General features: G+C 54.5%; 7 protein-coding genes across 7 annotated transcripts; 5 read left to right on the top strand and 2 right to left on the bottom strand.

Annotated features, from left to right (window-relative positions):
- Positions 1-1,216: 1,216 nt before the first annotated feature.
- On the top strand, positions 1,217-3,427 carry JN550_013080 (uncharacterized protein; the record flags this gene model as incomplete). The annotated part of the gene is made up of 2 exons (XM_049311628.1): positions 1,217-1,563; positions 1,627-3,427. The coding sequence occupies 2 exons, from the start codon at positions 1,217-1,219 to the stop codon at positions 3,425-3,427; spliced, it is 2,148 nt and encodes a 715-aa protein (XP_049164934.1).
- A 546-nt stretch (positions 3,428-3,973) lies between these two features.
- JN550_013079 (uncharacterized protein) lies at positions 3,974-5,012 on the bottom strand (the record flags this gene model as incomplete). Its single annotated transcript, XM_049311626.1, has 5 exons — positions 3,974-4,004; positions 4,067-4,101; positions 4,155-4,204; positions 4,261-4,826; positions 4,906-5,012. The coding sequence occupies 5 exons, from the start codon at positions 5,010-5,012 to the stop codon at positions 3,974-3,976; spliced, it is 789 nt and encodes a 262-aa protein (XP_049164933.1).
- Positions 5,013-6,462: 1,450 nt separating this feature from the next.
- JN550_013078 (uncharacterized protein) lies at positions 6,463-7,647 on the top strand (the record flags this gene model as incomplete). The annotated part of the gene is made up of 1 exon (XM_049311625.1): positions 6,463-7,647. The coding sequence occupies one exon, from the start codon at positions 6,463-6,465 to the stop codon at positions 7,645-7,647; it is 1,185 nt and encodes a 394-aa protein (XP_049164932.1).
- Positions 7,648-8,365: 718 nt separating this feature from the next.
- On the top strand, positions 8,366-9,179 carry JN550_013077 (uncharacterized protein; the record flags this gene model as incomplete). The annotated part of the gene is made up of 3 exons (XM_049311624.1): positions 8,366-8,426; positions 8,489-8,683; positions 8,752-9,179. 3 exons carry the CDS (start codon positions 8,366-8,368, stop codon positions 9,177-9,179), a joined length of 684 nt encoding a protein of 227 aa, XP_049164931.1.
- A 726-nt stretch (positions 9,180-9,905) lies between these two features.
- JN550_013076 (uncharacterized protein) lies at positions 9,906-11,426 on the top strand (the record flags this gene model as incomplete). The annotated part of the gene is made up of 1 exon (XM_049311623.1): positions 9,906-11,426. One exon carries the CDS (start codon positions 9,906-9,908, stop codon positions 11,424-11,426), a length of 1,521 nt encoding a protein of 506 aa, XP_049164930.1.
- A 1,190-nt stretch (positions 11,427-12,616) lies between these two features.
- On the top strand, positions 12,617-13,744 carry JN550_013075 (uncharacterized protein; the record flags this gene model as incomplete). Its single annotated transcript, XM_049311622.1, has 1 exon — positions 12,617-13,744. One exon carries the CDS (start codon positions 12,617-12,619, stop codon positions 13,742-13,744), a length of 1,128 nt encoding a protein of 375 aa, XP_049164929.1.
- A 692-nt stretch (positions 13,745-14,436) lies between these two features.
- JN550_013074 (uncharacterized protein) lies at positions 14,437-16,197 on the bottom strand (the record flags this gene model as incomplete). The annotated part of the gene is made up of 1 exon (XM_049311621.1): positions 14,437-16,197. The coding sequence occupies one exon, from the start codon at positions 16,195-16,197 to the stop codon at positions 14,437-14,439; it is 1,761 nt and encodes a 586-aa protein (XP_049164928.1).
- Between the last annotated feature and the right edge of the window lie 797 nt (positions 16,198-16,994).

Raw genomic sequence — 16,994 nt, 5'->3', positions numbered from 1 at the left:
TATTCCTGGAGCCTCCCACCACCCTTTTGTCCCGCTTGTACACAGTAAACGCGCGGGATGTACATGATTCGAATCATATGGTGGCTCTGCAAGGTACCGCCTGGTGGGATTCCGTGACTGAGAGGCGCGATGAACCCGCTCGTTGCACATCGCTGGCACATCCTTATGAAATGTTGGCGGGGCGTCTGGTCTCTAGTTGGCCTAGTGAAATGAACCGTCCCATATGTGGGGCGCCGATGATGTCGATGTCGGATTTTGACACTGGACGAGGGGCGATGAAAATGTGGGATAGTCAAATCTGGCCGACTGGGGCGCTAATAACCTTGACGAGAACTGGCGGAGGCGCCAGAAAAGCGCAACCTGGCGGACTGATACACGGATTACAGAGAGCCACAGGCTTACAGTAGTCGCCCAGTGTCCAACGTTAGGTAGTTTGACGATGCTACCGTACGGAAAGGTCACAATTGGCGGGCTGGCCGGAACCTGTCACATCGCATCGTTTATCACCTCAGCTCTGACTATAGTAGATAGGATGCGCCTGCAATAGAGAAGCACAGCAGTAGCCCGGTTTCTTGCCCTGTCGGGTTGTTGTCACCATGCTCTATGGTGCTGCGCGCCGTGCGACTGACCCGCATGGAAGTTGGGTAACTTGCCGTGGCAATTGTACCATAGTAGTATGTCAGCCCTCTCCAACTCCCTGTTTAACCTGCGGTCTGGACTGCAACCAGCATTCCTTCCTGCAATGGTACTGGAGGAAATCGAGTGGGTTGGGCTGACTAGGGTGCAAGGCAAAGTACCTTGGCTTCTCCAGTATTCTATCTGGTGTATTTTTCCCCTTTGGGTCACCCCGGTTGGCCCCCCCCCCCCTCCACTCGGTATGTCGTTCGAATCCATCTTAGTTCTCCGTCCTTGCAGTTCAAGGGCTAAGTGGGTAGTTGGTCCATCGTCTTATGATGGCAGCTGCTGCTTCTCATGGACGTACCTAGGTCTTGATCTAGTCTTTCTTTCCGTCGTCACCTTTGTCGCTCGTTTTACTCAGCGGTGTTTTCGCCATGGCAGTTTGCTACGCCTGAAGGATACCCGACTACTCGTTTCCGCAGCACATCCTGCAGCATACAAACTCTGCAACATTGTACACAATCCAACGCGCCGCCTGCCCTCCAACTTGTGATGCAGGAGCCTAGGACGCCGAAGCTCCAGTAACACCACTGCGGCCATGGACAAGAGTCGATTCCTACGCTTCTCCTCGGTACTGCCGTTGCGCACGAAAGGCCTCTATCACCAGGTCCCCTCGCACGATTTGAGCGCCCAGGCGACCCCATACTCTGATGCAACGCCCTTTGGCTCGCCCATATTGACGCCGGTCACCCGCCGCACCCCCAAGCCGCGATGGAGCAAGAACTTCCGCCGCTTCTCTGTGAGAAGGATAGTAACCGTTTGCGTGGCCATCGCTCTGCTGGCCACGCTGGTCCTGGGTGGTTACCGGAGGCGCCAGCGTCGTTTGGAGGAAGAGGCTGCGAGAGACAGGGAGAGGCCCAAACACCATTGGGAATTCTATGAAACGTAAGTTGGTGGTGGTGCTGCAGGAATGAATCAACTACGTACGGCCCGGCTTACACGCGTCAGACTCGATGGCTTCTACAACGGCGTGCGCTCACTGGTCAAGCTCTCTGATTGGACGCCAGAGCAGAGCCAGCAGAGATCAGAACTAAACACCACAGTCCACCATGATGTACCAATGGAGCCGGTGCTTGTCGACCCGTATCATTTCGGCTCAGAAAAGTTTCTGGAGGACAACTACCCCGTCAGCCCCTGCTTCATTGACGAGGATGAGAAGATCCCGGCACCCGACGTCTTTGCGTATCCAGGCATCCCCGCCAACATGCCGGCGCCTCACTTTGGATCATACAACAATCTCGGCATAACGCCAGACATGTGCTGGGAGCGGTTCGGGCGATTGGGCCCCTATGGCTACAGTTACCCCAAGGAGGAGGGAGGCCTAGGGTTCTCCGTCAATTCAGAACGCGCGGGTGCGGACAAGATCCTTGCGAAATTCGACAAGATTGACTGGCGCAACATGAACTGGGACAGGGCGCAGAAGAGATGCTTCGAGAAAAACAAACATCGCTTTGGCGGCGGCGGCGGCGGCGCCAGCCCCTCATCGGATGAGCCCCCGAAGAAGAAGGTCCCGCGGACGGCATTCGTGCTTCGGACCTGGACGGGATACGAATATGACGATATCCACCTACTGAGCTTGCGGGCTATGATCAACGAACTGGCACTCAAGTCCGGTGGCGAATACGATATCCACCTACTTGTCCACGTCAAGGATGAAAGCATTCCGATCTGGGCTTCGGAAGAGGTCTACCAGGACACGCTCCGGAAGAACGTGCCGGCGGAATTCTGGGGGATGGCGACGTTGTGGTCGGTCCCGCTCATGAGGCTCTACTACCCAGGGCCCTTCCTCAAGGAGGACAACTATCAAAACATGGCGGGCAGCGACATTTATGGAGTCTATCGATCAGCCCACTTTGCGCTGCAGTGGTTCTCTCAGCAACATCCCGAGTACGACTTCTTCTGGAATTGGGAGATGGACGTGAGGTTCACCGGGCATCACTACGAGTTCCACAATCAAGTTGCCCAATGGGCTGACATGCAGCCACGCAAGCTGCTGTGGGAGAGGAGCCAGCGGGTTTGGATCCCGGACCTTCACGGCTCGTGGGAGAACTTCTCGCAGTTGGTGGAAAAGGAGACCCTCGCCGGCAAGGAGGCGCCAATATGGGGCCCTGTCGACTTCCCCACTGCCAGCCACGGGATGTTGCCGCATCCCAATGGCACGAAGCCGCCAAGGTCCTTTGAGGACGACAACTATGAATGGGGCGTGGGCGAGCCTGCTGACCTTATCGTCTTTGATCCTTTCGTCGACCCTGACAAATCGGCATGGGTTTTCCGTCTGGATGTTACAGGATACAACACGACACTGGCGCCCCCTCCGCGCCGGTATGCCATCATCACGATTGGCAGGCTATCGAAACGCCTGCTCAATGTGATGCACGACGAGACCTACAAGATGCGCCACACCATGTTCCCAGAGATGTTTCCCGCTTCCGTCGCGTTACACCACGGCCTGAAGGCTGTGTATGCGCCGCATCCGGTGCACTTCGATCGGAGATGGCCGCTCGATGTCTTGGACCGTACCTACAACCACGTAGAGACCCCCAACGACAGCCCATTCGGGGGACAAGAGCATAACAACCAGGGTGGTAGTTTCTACTACAACTCGGGCTTCAGTGGCGCCATGTGGAGGCGATGGTTAGGGGCAGTGGACAACAACGAGGGTGGCCGCCAGTTCGAGGAGAAGAACTCGGGTCGCATGTGCTTACGAGGCTTGTTGTACCACCCCATCAAGTTCGAGAGGGTGGATTAAGCGTTTCATTATACAGCATGTGGGTGTTTGGCGTTGGGTTATACCGCATTTAGCTTGCCAAAGTTCAAGGCTCGCAAGGTCACTCCATTTTCGGCGATGCATTGCAGAGAAGTCAATGCACATGCATATTGACTGCGTACGGGGCGGTTGATGATATAACGAGAAAGATGTACAGTACGTTCTGGTGGGTTCGGGGAGCGCTGTTGACGGTCGAGTAATTTAGATGTCAGGACATCGGTCGATCAGTGTTGAACCCTGTTGGTAATGAGGGGTGGTGGCTTCCATTTCGCCATTGCATAGACTCGGCGTTTTGAATACCTTTTAATGTTTACTCGATACCTGATACTGCTTAGTTGCCATGCCGTTAGGTCTTGCTTCACCCCGCCACTTTCCGCAAGAGGGCTACCTGTCTTAAACCAACGGCCGTCAGGATCACTAGTTTCCGGAAGCAGTGCTTTCAGAGCATCTCCATGGCCTTCAACGGCCTTTTCCTACGGCTTGGGAAGAACCAGTCAACATTGAGCAAGTCCAGCGGTCAAAGAATATCTAGCAGTCAGCACAGTACTTATTCATGAGACTAGCACGTAGTCAGCGCCTCCGAAACCATGTTGATAAATTTACGGGCAAATTTAAACTCACCCATCCCAAACCGGCGGCCCAGGTATTGTATAGTTCTGCGATAAATCAGTAACAGAAAGACTCGGAGTAGAACTATGACGTTACGCACTGTTGTCTCTCTCATCTCATCCGTGTAGATGTCAATATTGATGCTCGGATCTGGCTGCGTTTCAGCGTCCCTCTCCCACCCCTGGGCGGACGGCTGGGAAACTCACCGTCGTCCCGGTATGCACCCGGGAACTTTACACGGTAATCTTTCGGGGGAACTGCCGAGCCTGTCCCGCTGATGTTCAGGTGCGCACATTCCGGATAGAACTGCGGTTTATTTTCAATATGCAGGCTTAGGATCTCATGCCGTACAACGTAAAGCCCCGGCTTAATCGTTTCCGGGATCCGCACAGGCCAGAGATCCGGAGTTCCGTCCCAGTGCTGGAATGCCTTTTGGAACCACATGCCCTCTGTCACTGTGCCATTCAACAGGCCCTCCTCGGCGATCTTGAAGAACTCGAGCTTGTTCGGGTCTGCATGCTCGCACTTGCCGAACGGGCTACAGTCAGCCAGCCAGATCGACATGGGGCCGACCGGGTGCAACCAGTACCAGTATACTGCCGTCAGGTTGTCGCCTGCCGCGATCGGAATGTACGAGTTGGCTGTAGTGCCAGGCGTGTTACAAGCCAACCCCGTGTCATTCACGTGGAAGATGGGATCGATGCTAGCCCAGATCCGTTGGACCATCCATGACTGGCCCTGCTGCTCGGCCGCCGGCTCGTTGGGATCATACCTGAAGATGGCGGAATCAGTACTCTTGAGAGCCATTAGGGTGAGGCTGGGAGAGCTCATGGTTATGACTGAATGCTTACCCTCTGTACCATACGTCTCCGACTGTGTAGTTTGCCAATCCTCCATGCGCGCCAACGAGTGGTTGAACAAGCACCAGAAACGCGGCCAACACTAGATTAATGATCATTGTGACGGCATTCGTACTCTGTGAGGTCGATACATCAACCGCAACCCAGCCTCGTCTGAAGATGTTCAGACAGGCACCCGGCTGAACGGACCAGATGCCAAGAAATCATGGGATTTCCGGAGAATCACATGATGCGCTCGAGTTCTACAGCAGGCACCGCACTCATCGAGTTGGCGACAGGGAGTCATGGCCCGCTCCGCAATAGGCATTTCGGAGAACGCATCTGCGGGTCGATGCGACGTGTGCCGCCGGCTATTTCCCCACGCTTCAATCGTTCGGCAGTCAGGATGCGCTCCTCGAGGTCATTCACGAAACTCATTGACAAGTCAAAAGTTGTTGAATTATTTAGAATGAGCATTGGCTGACTGCATGCGAAATTGTGGCAAGAACCATGTTCGGCCTGCATTGGACTGCACTGAATACAGGTCAAAGGCCAGCTTGGGGTCTCTATGGAACTTGTGCGATAGTGTGCGCTTTCACCAACTCGTGGAGTCTCTCTTTTTTTATTTTATTTTTTTTTTCTTCTTCTTCCCAGGATGGATCGACGTTGATGCTTGATTCCCAGGGCCCTTTATGGAAAATTCGCATTTCACCACGCGCTATCCAGTCTACCTCGTTATATTTCATATCACGCCGCACTGTCCTCTGATCACCCATTTGTTTTCAGCTTGACCGAGCCAGTCTTTATACGGGTTGTCCCGCAGACTTGAACCCATTAATAGCAGAGTCTGATTGTGGCTTGTACTGAGACTAGCTACCTATGTATGTATGTACCTTTATGCATTCCGTGTCGGTAGCCCTATGCACTCCTCATCTCACGTTGGAAACGTGGATTCGCACCCCACTCATGGTCGGGGAAGTTAGGACCGTGCCTGCATTTGGCTGGGGGCCCTTAACGTCGATCGTATAAGTAAGTCCGAGCCTATAGGGCGCGTCATGGTGGTCTAGTGTGCCACTTTAACCATATTGCCCAGATTGCACGCACATCTGGAGTAGCGGCGGCTCTGGCTGCAGATTACCTAGTGAAGTCCCGTCATGCGATTGCAGAGGGGGCCAAGCCGACACCCGACCAAATGGAGAACAATGGGTTTCCAAGACCCTGTACATCTCGTGCGATACCAAGGAGGGTATGAATATGTAACAGTATTGAGGCATCGATGAGGGGAAGGCTGCCAAGAAGGACTACTGCCTTCTTCCGCGCAGCCACTTGGGAGGTAATTTCCGTATCCAGCTGGAGGGCGAGAGTTCAGTGGCAAAGTCAACATACCAAGAAAGCCCATGGGACATCACCCGGATATAGCAAGCATATTTTGGTTCAGATCAATGTTCGCAAACCTGCGTTTTATAAATATATAACCGCCCTCATCCGGACGCCCAGTTCAGGGGTTGTCAGTAATGCCCATTCCTTGAAGAAGCACTCCCCACGAGAACGATACCGTCTGCGATTACCATGGTGCGCCGCTTCGCCGCCGCCCTTCTTCTGGGCTCTACTGCCCTGGCTCTTCCCGCTGAGCTCGTCGAGCGCCAGAATACCACCTGCTCAGTTGCCACCAGCTACCCTGCTGTCAGCGTCGCCAAGCTCCCCGACCCTTTCACCTTTGCCGATGGAAAGAAGGTTGCCTCTAAGGCGGACTGGTCATGCCGTCGACAGGAGATTAGCAAGATGATGCAGCAGTACGAACTTGGAGATTTCCCCCCGCCGCCTGACAAGGTGGAGGCCTCGCTGTCTGGTAGCACCATGAGCGTCAAGATCACGGTGGGCTCCAACACCGTCACCATCAGCGCCTCGATCAAGGCCCCCAGCTCCAAGCCGGGCCCGGCCATCATCACGATCGGAGGCTCCTCCCTCCCGATTCCAGGGACCGTCGGCACTGTCGGCTTCAACAACGACAATTTTGCGTCGCAGGCAAGCAGTGGCTCGCGCGGGTCCGGCGCGTTCTACACCCTTTTCGGCAAGTCGCACTCGGCAGGTGCGCTGACAGCCTGGGCGTGGGGAGTCGGTCGTATCATCGACGGTCTCGAGCAGCTCGGGGCTGACAAGACTGGCATCGACCCTAAGCGCCTGGGGACGACGGGGTGCTCCCGCAATGGCAAAGGCGCCTTTGTCGTGGGCGCTCTGAACGACCGCATCGCCCTGACCCTGCCACAAGAGTCCGGATCCGGTGGCGCCGCCTGCTGGCGTGTCTCGGATAGCGAGAAGAGCAAGGGCAAGAACATCCAAACCGCCGGCGAGATCGTGGGCGAGAACGTGTGGTTCAGCAGCCGCTTCAACAGCTACACCAGCAAGACCAACACCATGCCCGAGGACCACCACATGCTGGCCGGCCTCGTCGCCCCGCGCGGATTGTTCGTGATGGAGAACGACATTGACTGGCTCGGCCCGGTCTCTACTACTGCCTGCATGAAGGCCGGACGTCTGATCTACAAGGGCCTGGGCGAGCCTGATGCCATGGGATTCGATCTGACCGGCGGACACTCTCACTGCCAGTTCCCGTCGGCCTCGCAAGCCAGTCTCACTGGTTACATCAACAAGTTCCTCTTGAACACGGGCTCGGCACCTTCGAACATCGAGAAGAGTCCGGCCAGCGTTTCCATGACGGACTGGGTTGACTGGACACCTCCGACTCTCTCTTAAAATACCAAGCCAAGCATTTCCAAGTATATCATTACGATGTATATAGAATCTTGACTGTAGCCTGGATGCGGGGAAAACATGGACGACGTGGTTGAAATGGAGCGCTGGGAGACAGTTTGGCGAGCTGTACATACGTAAATATTCAATCGAGTCTTTGTTTGAATACGACTGAGGCTTTGATCATGTGATAGACTGTCAATATTATGGCCGAGTTGTTTTTTCTGATCTGTGCAGCCTCGCTTTGGACAATACTGGACCGCGCGGAAAACCTGCCAGTGAGAACGAGACGTTCGCCTCTTAACGTACTTCTCGTATCAAGCCTGGAGCAGGCACCGCGAATGCATGGGATGTCAGGTGTATTGACGGCACGGGGGGTTTCAACACATGGCCAAGTGCTCCATGGAACAAGTAAACCCCCCCCGGCGGGTTGCTTGTCAGGTGTGAACAATCGCTTCGACTACAAGGCATTCGCCAAAATCTCAGCAAAGGCAGCAAATGCCTCAATTTCCTCTATTCAGAGCGTCTGCCGTGGAAGAGCGTATCTTGAAAACTCATTTGCATCACTGTGTATACACAGCAAGGCAGTCGCGCTTCCCAATCGTCGCCAGGACGATTGGTCTGCTGGTCTGTCGAGCCGCAATCGTCGCCAACCTTGGGACGCGGCCTGTCTCCATCAATTGTCGTTTGATATTTAAACCCAATCGACACCGGCTCCATGATGGCTCAGAGCGAGAATGCGCCCCCGCGAACACAGCGGCGCTATTTTCGGTTCAACTATGGTGAGTGACCCTGTCGACTGTGGATTTGGGCATTGCCGCCTGACGCTGGCTGACTTGAGAAGATGAAATCGCAGCTTGCAGCGGGAACAATTTTCACCAGAAGCTCCGGAGGCATGCCGAGAGAGTCGTCAAAGATTGCATCGCAGGCGGTGTCCCGGCATCGCACCTCTGGCTCGATGCCCAAACGTCGGGAGGTACCAATGACCCTGCCGACCCGCAAGTCATGTACCTGCGCGCAGTCAAGGAGGCGCTTCTTCGTAAGCTGATGCCCATCCGTTTGATCTGTGTAACAAGGCAAACCCAGCTGACTTGTCCTCTGCCTTAGCGATTTGGTCGCCCAGAATCCTGAGCGGCATTGTGAGCCCCAAGTCGCCCTCAAAGTCCACGATGACAGCTGAGGATATCATGTCGTCTCCGGCGATGGCCCGGGCGATAATGCGCCGCCAGCCTGCGGCGGCGGGTATGAGAACGAGCGACCTTAGAGGCAGGCCGCCATCGTCGCCGACGCTGCCCGCTACCCCGCCAGCTACGGGCAGGATGGTGTCCAAGCCGGCAGCTGATCTACCGAGCCCCTCCAAACTCCGTGCCGCCGCCGACCCCTTTCGGCCGGCCGTTCCCAAGCCGCTGACATCCGCCGCGGTCGGAGGAGCCAAGTCATCAGAGGTTGTCCCGGAGCTGATCGACCCCCGCGTCGCAGAGTTCCGCCGTCGCCTGGCAAGACGATATGTTACGGCCCAGAAAGAACAGGATTAAGTGAGCTCGAAGGATGATACGAGGCAAGCATGTGCCACAAGGTGGTGCAGGGGGTCAGAAATGTGACGAGCCTCACGAGACATTCCCAGCAAATGGAAATGGTGCTACGCACCGGTAGACTACTGTAGCTGGGAGCATGCTAATGCAATCTTCGTCTATTTCTTCTTGCGCAGATCCCATGCTTTGCTGGGTTCTTTCGCGCCCTGTCCTGCAGACTGGTGCATGAAGCCCGCTTTGTCGCTATGCCCAAATCGCCAAAGGCCAAGGCTATGGTGCAAGATATGATTGGTTCACTCGGACTCTCTCCGCCAGCTGACACCTCAGTAACCACTTAGCCCCCAACATTCCCAACTCCCGGTTCTCTGTTGCCTTACGAATGGATCCCGCCCTTGCTATCAAAGCCTTGACCTGTTGCCGCTATCAACATGTATTGCGATTCAGCTGGTGCTACTTGCAGACTATTATACCAGTATGCCGCACGTCTCCATTATGTGGTGGGATCATGCTACTTAGCTTGACTTAACTGAGAGACCGCCTTGTCTGCGCTCCCGCCGGATTCCGCATGTTGAATTAAGACCCGTTTCATTTCTTGTTGTATTCAACTGTGTCGGGAGCTCGACTATCTTCATAATGGCCAGAAAGGGCAGCCCAAAGGTTAGGACTGGTTGCCACACCTGCAAGTACGTTCTCTCGCGATCCGGCCACCCCGTGTTGTAACATCACCAGATGCGGGCCCGGTGCCGCGACGTCGAGTCCGAGCTGACCAATCCTAGGATCCGCAAGGTCAAGTGCGACGAAAGCAAGCCGGCCTGCCTGAGATGCACCAGTACTGGCCGCAAGTGTGACGGCTACCCAGCCAGCCCCGAGCAGGGTTTGACATGGTATCGGCCCAGTCATCTGTTCCAGTCCATCGACCAGCCTGTTGAGGGCAGAGCCTTGCAATTCTTCTGCGAGAACGCCGGGCCGCTCCTTTCAGGGCCGTTGGACCCTTACTTCTGGACGCACCTGGTCCTCCAGTTCAGCAACTTTGAGCCATCGGTACGCCACTCAGTGGTTGCCATCAGCTCGCTGTATGAAGACTACCACTGCCGAGCCAGGACCGTTGCCCAGCTGCGAAACAACGACTTTGCCCTCCGCCACTATAATGCGGCCATTGAGAATCTGAGGAAATTGAACAATGAGCCATTGATCCTGCTTGTCTGTGTCCTATTCGTCTGCATTGAGCTGCTGCAGGGCAACCGAGATGCAGCGATGCAACACATTCGGCATGGCATCATTATACTCGAGCGGATAGGAGCTTCTTACCCCTGGACCGTGGAGCATCTGGCACCGGTCTTCCGCCGCCTAAGCGTGTTTCCGCTGTTCTTTGGAAGCTCCGTCGATACGTTTCCACGACCTGCAGGCCTGGATGCACCTATACCGGCACGTTTCACCACCTTTTCCGAGGCACAGTACTACATGGATGCCATCATATGCCAGGCATCTCGGCTGATACGCCACGGGGACCCATACCGCTACGGAAAACTTCTGAACCAACCCGTCGACCCACGCTTGCTTGCCTGGCAGTTGAACTTGGAATTGTCGGTCAATGACTGGTACGATAGCATGGCCGACCTCAACGAGAGGTTGGGTCTGAAAGAAGAACAAGATACCGCATACTGTAATGCTATGCTTCGCTACAGATTAGCCCGTTCATGGGCCAGAAGCGCCTTCGAACCGAACGAGACGGCCTACGATGAGCGGCTCGACGATCTGAAAGCTATCATTGATAGAGCTGTCCAACACAGCCATCGTGTTCCGCGAATCGGATCCAATGGGCCCAGGTTCACGTTTGAAGTCGGCTTTGTACCGTTTGTCATATATGCGACGATGCACTGCCGTGACTTGCGAACGCGATTGCGCGGACTAATTTGGCTGAGAGAGTGCGGAACCACAAGGGAGAACTTATGGGAACCCGAACGGATGTATCCCATCTGCAAGCGACTAGTTGAGATAGAGCACAATATCGTTCTCGACAAGCTGGACCAGCCGGTGGGTCCTGTGGCGTGGGAACAACTGCCAATAGAGGAGATGAGGTCCAAGGACTTCTCATCAAGTCCCGACCGCGTGCTCCATGTAGATGCTGATGGTCGCAAGGTCTGGGGCAGCTGGGCAAACTTTGTCATGCGGACTCGTGAGGGTAAGGTATGGATGTTGAAAGAATTCCTGCCTCGCCCAGCGTCTGTTGGTGACGTGCTCGAGGAATAGCGCAAGGCCGTCTTGGAGAGACCAGGACAGTCATACCGTTGAACGTACATAGGTACGCACGAGGGCGCCAAAACCCGACGTCCCAACCCGAGGCTATCTCACTGAACCGCCTCTAGGGAACGAAAAGTCTAGCTTTGCCACCTTAAGTTGCACGTACGCCCACAGAATAAGAACTTCATCCCTGCCGCCACCGTCGATTGCACGTGGCTGAGGCAGACTGCTAAAAGAAGCCACATGTTTGACATGTCAGCTAATGCCCACATGGCCGTGTGGAGTTGAGGTGCCCCCAGGATTTACCTGCGAGCCCTCGGAGTCAAAGTCTTGAGTCTGGTCTCCCCGAGTAAGTGAAGCGTTCGGGAGGCGTTGGCCAAGCGCCCATGCGCTGCACCTTCACTCCATCCGTACCTGGCGCGACAGGGGTAACAGGCCTTGTCCGGATATAAGCTTTCGACCCGTTTGAACTCTCGAGCTGGACACAGCCTCCCGCACACTCCGAGTCAAGGACTGGAATGGTTCCGCAACCATTTCGGCCAGTCACGTAGAACACTCTTGGTGGCATTGTCCCAATCGGCGGACTTTCACCGAGACGACTTCGTAGGCTACTTCCCTATGCGCGTAGATATGGGGTCACACCATTTCATTGCGCGTACCTGTTGAACGAAAGGGCACCGCAGGCCTCAGCAGCCGCATTGCAGTCAAAACATTGGTGACAAATCTTCATCACTTCCCACATGTGACGATGTTCATGATCAACGTAGCCAAGTCTCTCGACAAAGCGTCCGGCAATTCTGCGACCAATGGGAGCGCCGGGGAGCGTTCGATTGATCGACAGCTAGTGGACATGGAGCGGTATCCTCTCATCCGGACTCTAGTCCGCACAATGGCGGCTTTGAAATAGACTTCGCCGGCTCGAACGCCATGCTGTGGCGGCTCGCTTGGTATGGCGGGCTTGTTCTGTTTCAACGTTCCTTCAAATGCGGTGCATTTCCACACGTTCGAGCGGCATTCCCATCCCATTGACCAACCATCTTCCCAAACTCTTGCGACTGACTGCAACGTTCGGTTCTTCATTACTGGTCATGTCTTGAGAGACCAGCGAACTTGCGCTGCCGTTATGCTGCACGCAGCACGACTGCAAGCCGACCCCGTCCTCTCACGACAACGATAAATCCTCGGCGGAAGGCCTCAATATGGTGGTGGCGGTCGGCAAAGAACTACCCAATGGCGATGATCCCAACAACCTCTCCATCGCGATCATCGTCTTCGGTGCCATTGCGCTATACAATGTTCTCGAGCTCAACTACATGGTCCTATGGACCTTTCGGAAGAGGAGGGGCCTTTACTTTTGGAGTCTTGTCGTCGCAACATGGGGGATCGCTGTGAATTCGATTGGCTATCTGCTGGAGCACCTGCAGCTGATCAACCAGACCCAAATATATTCGACCTTGATCGTCATTGGATGGATCTGCATGGTCACCGGGCAGTCAGTGGTACTGTACTCGCGACTTCATCTCGTCATGCCCGATGAGAAGAGGCTGCGTGCAGTCCTGTGGATGATCATCATCAACGCCGTCGTCCTACACATTCCGGTCACGGTCTTGGTGTACGGCTCCAACTCCAGCAATCCCGCCCCGTTCTTCAAGACGTATTCGATTTACGAGAAGATCCAGTTGACCATCTTCTTCCTGCAGGAGACCATCATTTCGGGTCTCTATGTGTGGGAGACGGTGAACCTCCTACGCTTCACGAAGGACATTCGCGGCAAAAGAGGAGCGCGCCGGGTGCTCAACCACCTTATTTTCGTCAACATCGTCGTCATCATGCTTGACATCAGCATCCTAGGCCTCGAGTTTTCCGATTACTACAACCTACAGACCGGCTATAAACCGCTTGTCTACAGCATCAAACTCAAGATGGAGCTGAGCATCCTCAACCAGCTGGTCGAGCTAACACGCGCCTCGTCTCAAGCCAGCTTCTCCATGTCCAACAGTAATGGCGACCCGGCGACACCTGCCATAACCCTAGATACCCTACAGAGCACACAACAGCGTCGGGCGAGGAGAGACAGAGATATGTGGGATGTCGAGATGGGCAGTAAGGTGAATATTGTGGGTCATAATGATCCGAATTCCAGATCGAGCAACGCGGGCGTACTCCGATCGACGGAATTTTCAGTGCAGCACCAACGCTCCAATTCTGCGAGGGACACACATGGTTTTCTTGCTAGCGCACCAGGCAGTGCCGTGACGAGTGAGAATGATCCGGCTGATGATGCTTCAGCGTCATCTTACGCACATTTAACCCGTCTCGGTCGTTAGGCTTCCAATTCAACAATAATGCCTCCCCACCCTCGGCTCCTCTTCCTCGCTCTTGATGAAGCTCATCTCCCTAGCCGCAGAGCAGAGAAGTAGTTGCTAGTGCTCTCATGTTCGTGATGTTGCCACCTTTTTGCCTACCTCAGAGGCTCATATGATCGACTCGCCATTGCATCTTGCGGGAATCCTCACTGGTTCTGGTAGATTCAGAAACAATCCTTCGCACCTGTAGACACCTTCCACAACAACCAATCCGGCGATATACCCGCTAGGGCGAACCTGTGATCATTGGTCCGCATTCACGCTGGTAGTTGAACCTTTTCCCGCTCAGTGTCCACCTGGCTTAATCAGTAATCATGGGACCCGTCGGTTGTATACGCAACATTTCATTGAAATATCGTGCTGGGCCGGTGGCACTCGGCAGCAACGATGGCTTCCACGGATTTAACACCCTGCAACTTGTTGGTCGAATAGTATCATTAACTTACAATAACTTTAGTTGGAATCGTGATGCCGGTATTTGTTATGCGAGAGTTGGAGCAAGTACCCGCATACCAGAATCATTCAGTTCAGGAGTTCAGCAACACGGGGCAGCACATTGTGATAGTGAAAGGATGGGTTGCACGTCTTGTCGAATTATGCTTGCTAGCGTTTCACACTGCTTGGTCTGAACTCCTCGACGGAGACCCCAGCGTCTATAACACACATTCCCAGTCATCTGGGCTTTTGTAGTTCCCGCCGGGTTTCAGGCTATTCCTTAGCGGGTACTTGCAGTGCGATCTGGTGTATTCCACCCCGAGGGCTTGGCTGCCGTTTAAGAACCTGCTGCCGATAACTGCATCCGGCGCAATGCCCTCCTCTACCCACTGTACCACGGCAGTCAATACGTTTTGGCTAGGATCATTGCTTGCACTACCAGCTCCCCTGTTTCCGATGGCACTGGCACCATCGCCACCAGCGCAGTGGGCCATGCCACTGATGCGGAAGTAGCGGTAGAAGTTATCGATATCGCTCGTTGACAGACTCATCGTTCGAGAGAGTAGGTTGTAATAAGTGTTTGAGCTAGCTGACGAGATCAGACTATCCTGCAGGCCATGGTAATGGATCAGCTTCGCGCCGCGCGCAGCCATCTGGCTCAGATCTCCCGACCAGGTTCTGACGCCGGTCGGATCGTTCTCAATAGAGTATTCCCAGTTCTCTGGGCCGAGGTAAGTCGTGTTGAAATCCGGATCACTATACAGGGCGTACTTGTACCAGTGGTCCGTGTACAAGAACTGGGTTGCGGTGTAGCTAGCATTTATGAACGAGACAAATCCTGGTGCTGGCTCCATGCGCGGGTAGACGAAGCTACCGTTGACGCCATAAACGGGCGACAAAAACTGGCGGATCGTGTCTGCCTGCTTGCCTGTAATACAAGTCGCATCGGTCTGGCCAGCCTGACAGATCAGCGCCTCAGGTCGAAAGTTGCACAGAGACGGATCTTCAAGAATCCCGTCAATGGCACCATCTAAGTGATCGCATTGGGCCATGAGCTCTGCATCGATGGCCGCCCAAGAAGACGCTGGCGGGAACCCATCGGGCCCTGCTCTCTTGATGATTGAGTGGAAAAGACCTGACCATGCCATCAAACCCTGGAAGTTGAACGCAGGAGCGCCAGCCACGATGCCATCAAATATGTCCGGGAAATCTTGCGCCATCTTGAATCCTTGTCGACCGCCCGTGCTGCAGCCTAGATAATAGGACTTTGTGTGCGGTTTCTGATAGAAGCTGGAGGTGACCTGCTTTCCCACAGCTGCAGACGTCGTGAGAGCACGATACGAATAGTCCTTGATGACCTCAAGGTTATGCAAAAATCGTGTACCATTCTGGCCACTGTGCCCGTTGTTAGAGCCAGTGGAAGAGAAGCCCAAGGAAGCGGCATAGGCCATATCACTGTAGCTCAGACATCCGTTGATGCCACCATTTCCGGTGGAGAGGAAGCGCCCGGTCCAGTTCCTCGGCAGCCACACTTCCATCAACACATCCGAGGTTGCTGAGGTCGTCACATTCAGACTCAAGCGACAGAGATCAACCGTGACGGTGGTTGAATTCTGGCATGATGGGTCCAGGCCAGGAACTAGCAGCTTGGTGCCGGCAGGCACAAAATTCGCGAAGAGTGTCTTGATCTCGGAAGAAAAGGATGCAGTGCTAAGGTCGGAGCAAGACGACTCAAAGCCCGAGTCCTCCCTAGCGCTCCTAGCAGCACCGACGCGCAGAGAGAGTATGCTGGCGACAGCACTGGCAACGATGGTTAACTTCATCTTATTCGATGGCCGTGGCCGATTCAACTGCTGACCCGGGGCGTGTTGAATACTGTGGTGAGGTTCCCTGCGGTCTCCTTTTATGTCTGGCGAATGCGGCACAAGATTTCGGCCCTGGTCATCCTGAGCGGGCTCGTCACATCCTCGGGTCGACATTTTGCAGATCAGTCATTGCAGATACTCCAAAGCTTGGCAGACCCCACGACCGTCGTGATCGGCATTTGTTTGCGGCCCACGGGTATGCTCTCTTCCATGGTGAAGTAGAGTGCTGGTATGTCACGCTACTACGTAGTAAAATTGGAGAGAGCAACTTTTCCCAATTGCGGCGTTAGACCGCACTGCAGTGGGTCAGTGAGGCAGTCTATAGTGACATTGGTGGGGGAATAGTGGATATCTGGAACCGCTGTGGTGCTTTTCCGACCCGAAGTACCCACAGACTTAGGTATTGGACTTGGGACGACAGTCGTATCCTTGGGATAGTTATGGCATAGCGCTGCTTGCCCTAGTCTCCCCCGCAGTCTCCATACGCATTTCCCCAACTTTTCCAGTTTCCCCGCGGCACAAGTTACTGGCTAGTGGCGGTAAATATAATACTCGCAATTTGATTCCAGTCTTCGTCTCCCATATGGTCTGTTACACGACATGACGAAGCACCTGCCAGGCGATTCGCCTAGGCGGGCTAGATTCCGACCTGCCCTTGATGACCAAAAAAATGATTTTTCTTTTTCGCACTGCACTAATTCAAGTGGTCGGATGGTGAATGTCGGATATGCTCCGCTAAATCTGGTCGCAACCCTGGAGTGGGATGTGCAGGACGATTACTTTCGTTAACTGCTTGAGTGTGCAATAGGCCTGTACTAAATTGAAAAAAGATACAGTAAGGATGCTCCCTCACACCGTGCCAATTGGCCATTACATACCCCCCTCACAGGCCCTAGCACTCTTCAAGGGCT

Source organism: Neoarthrinium moseri (assembly GCF_022829205.1).
Source record: "Neoarthrinium moseri strain CBS 164.80 chromosome Unknown scaffold103_Wmoseri_CBS_16480, whole genome shotgun sequence".
Taxonomy (NCBI): domain Eukaryota; kingdom Fungi; phylum Ascomycota; class Sordariomycetes; order Amphisphaeriales; family Apiosporaceae; genus Neoarthrinium; species Neoarthrinium moseri.
The sequence above is the reverse complement of the archived record's forward strand: the minus strand, read 5'-3'. Positions and strand labels throughout refer to the sequence as shown.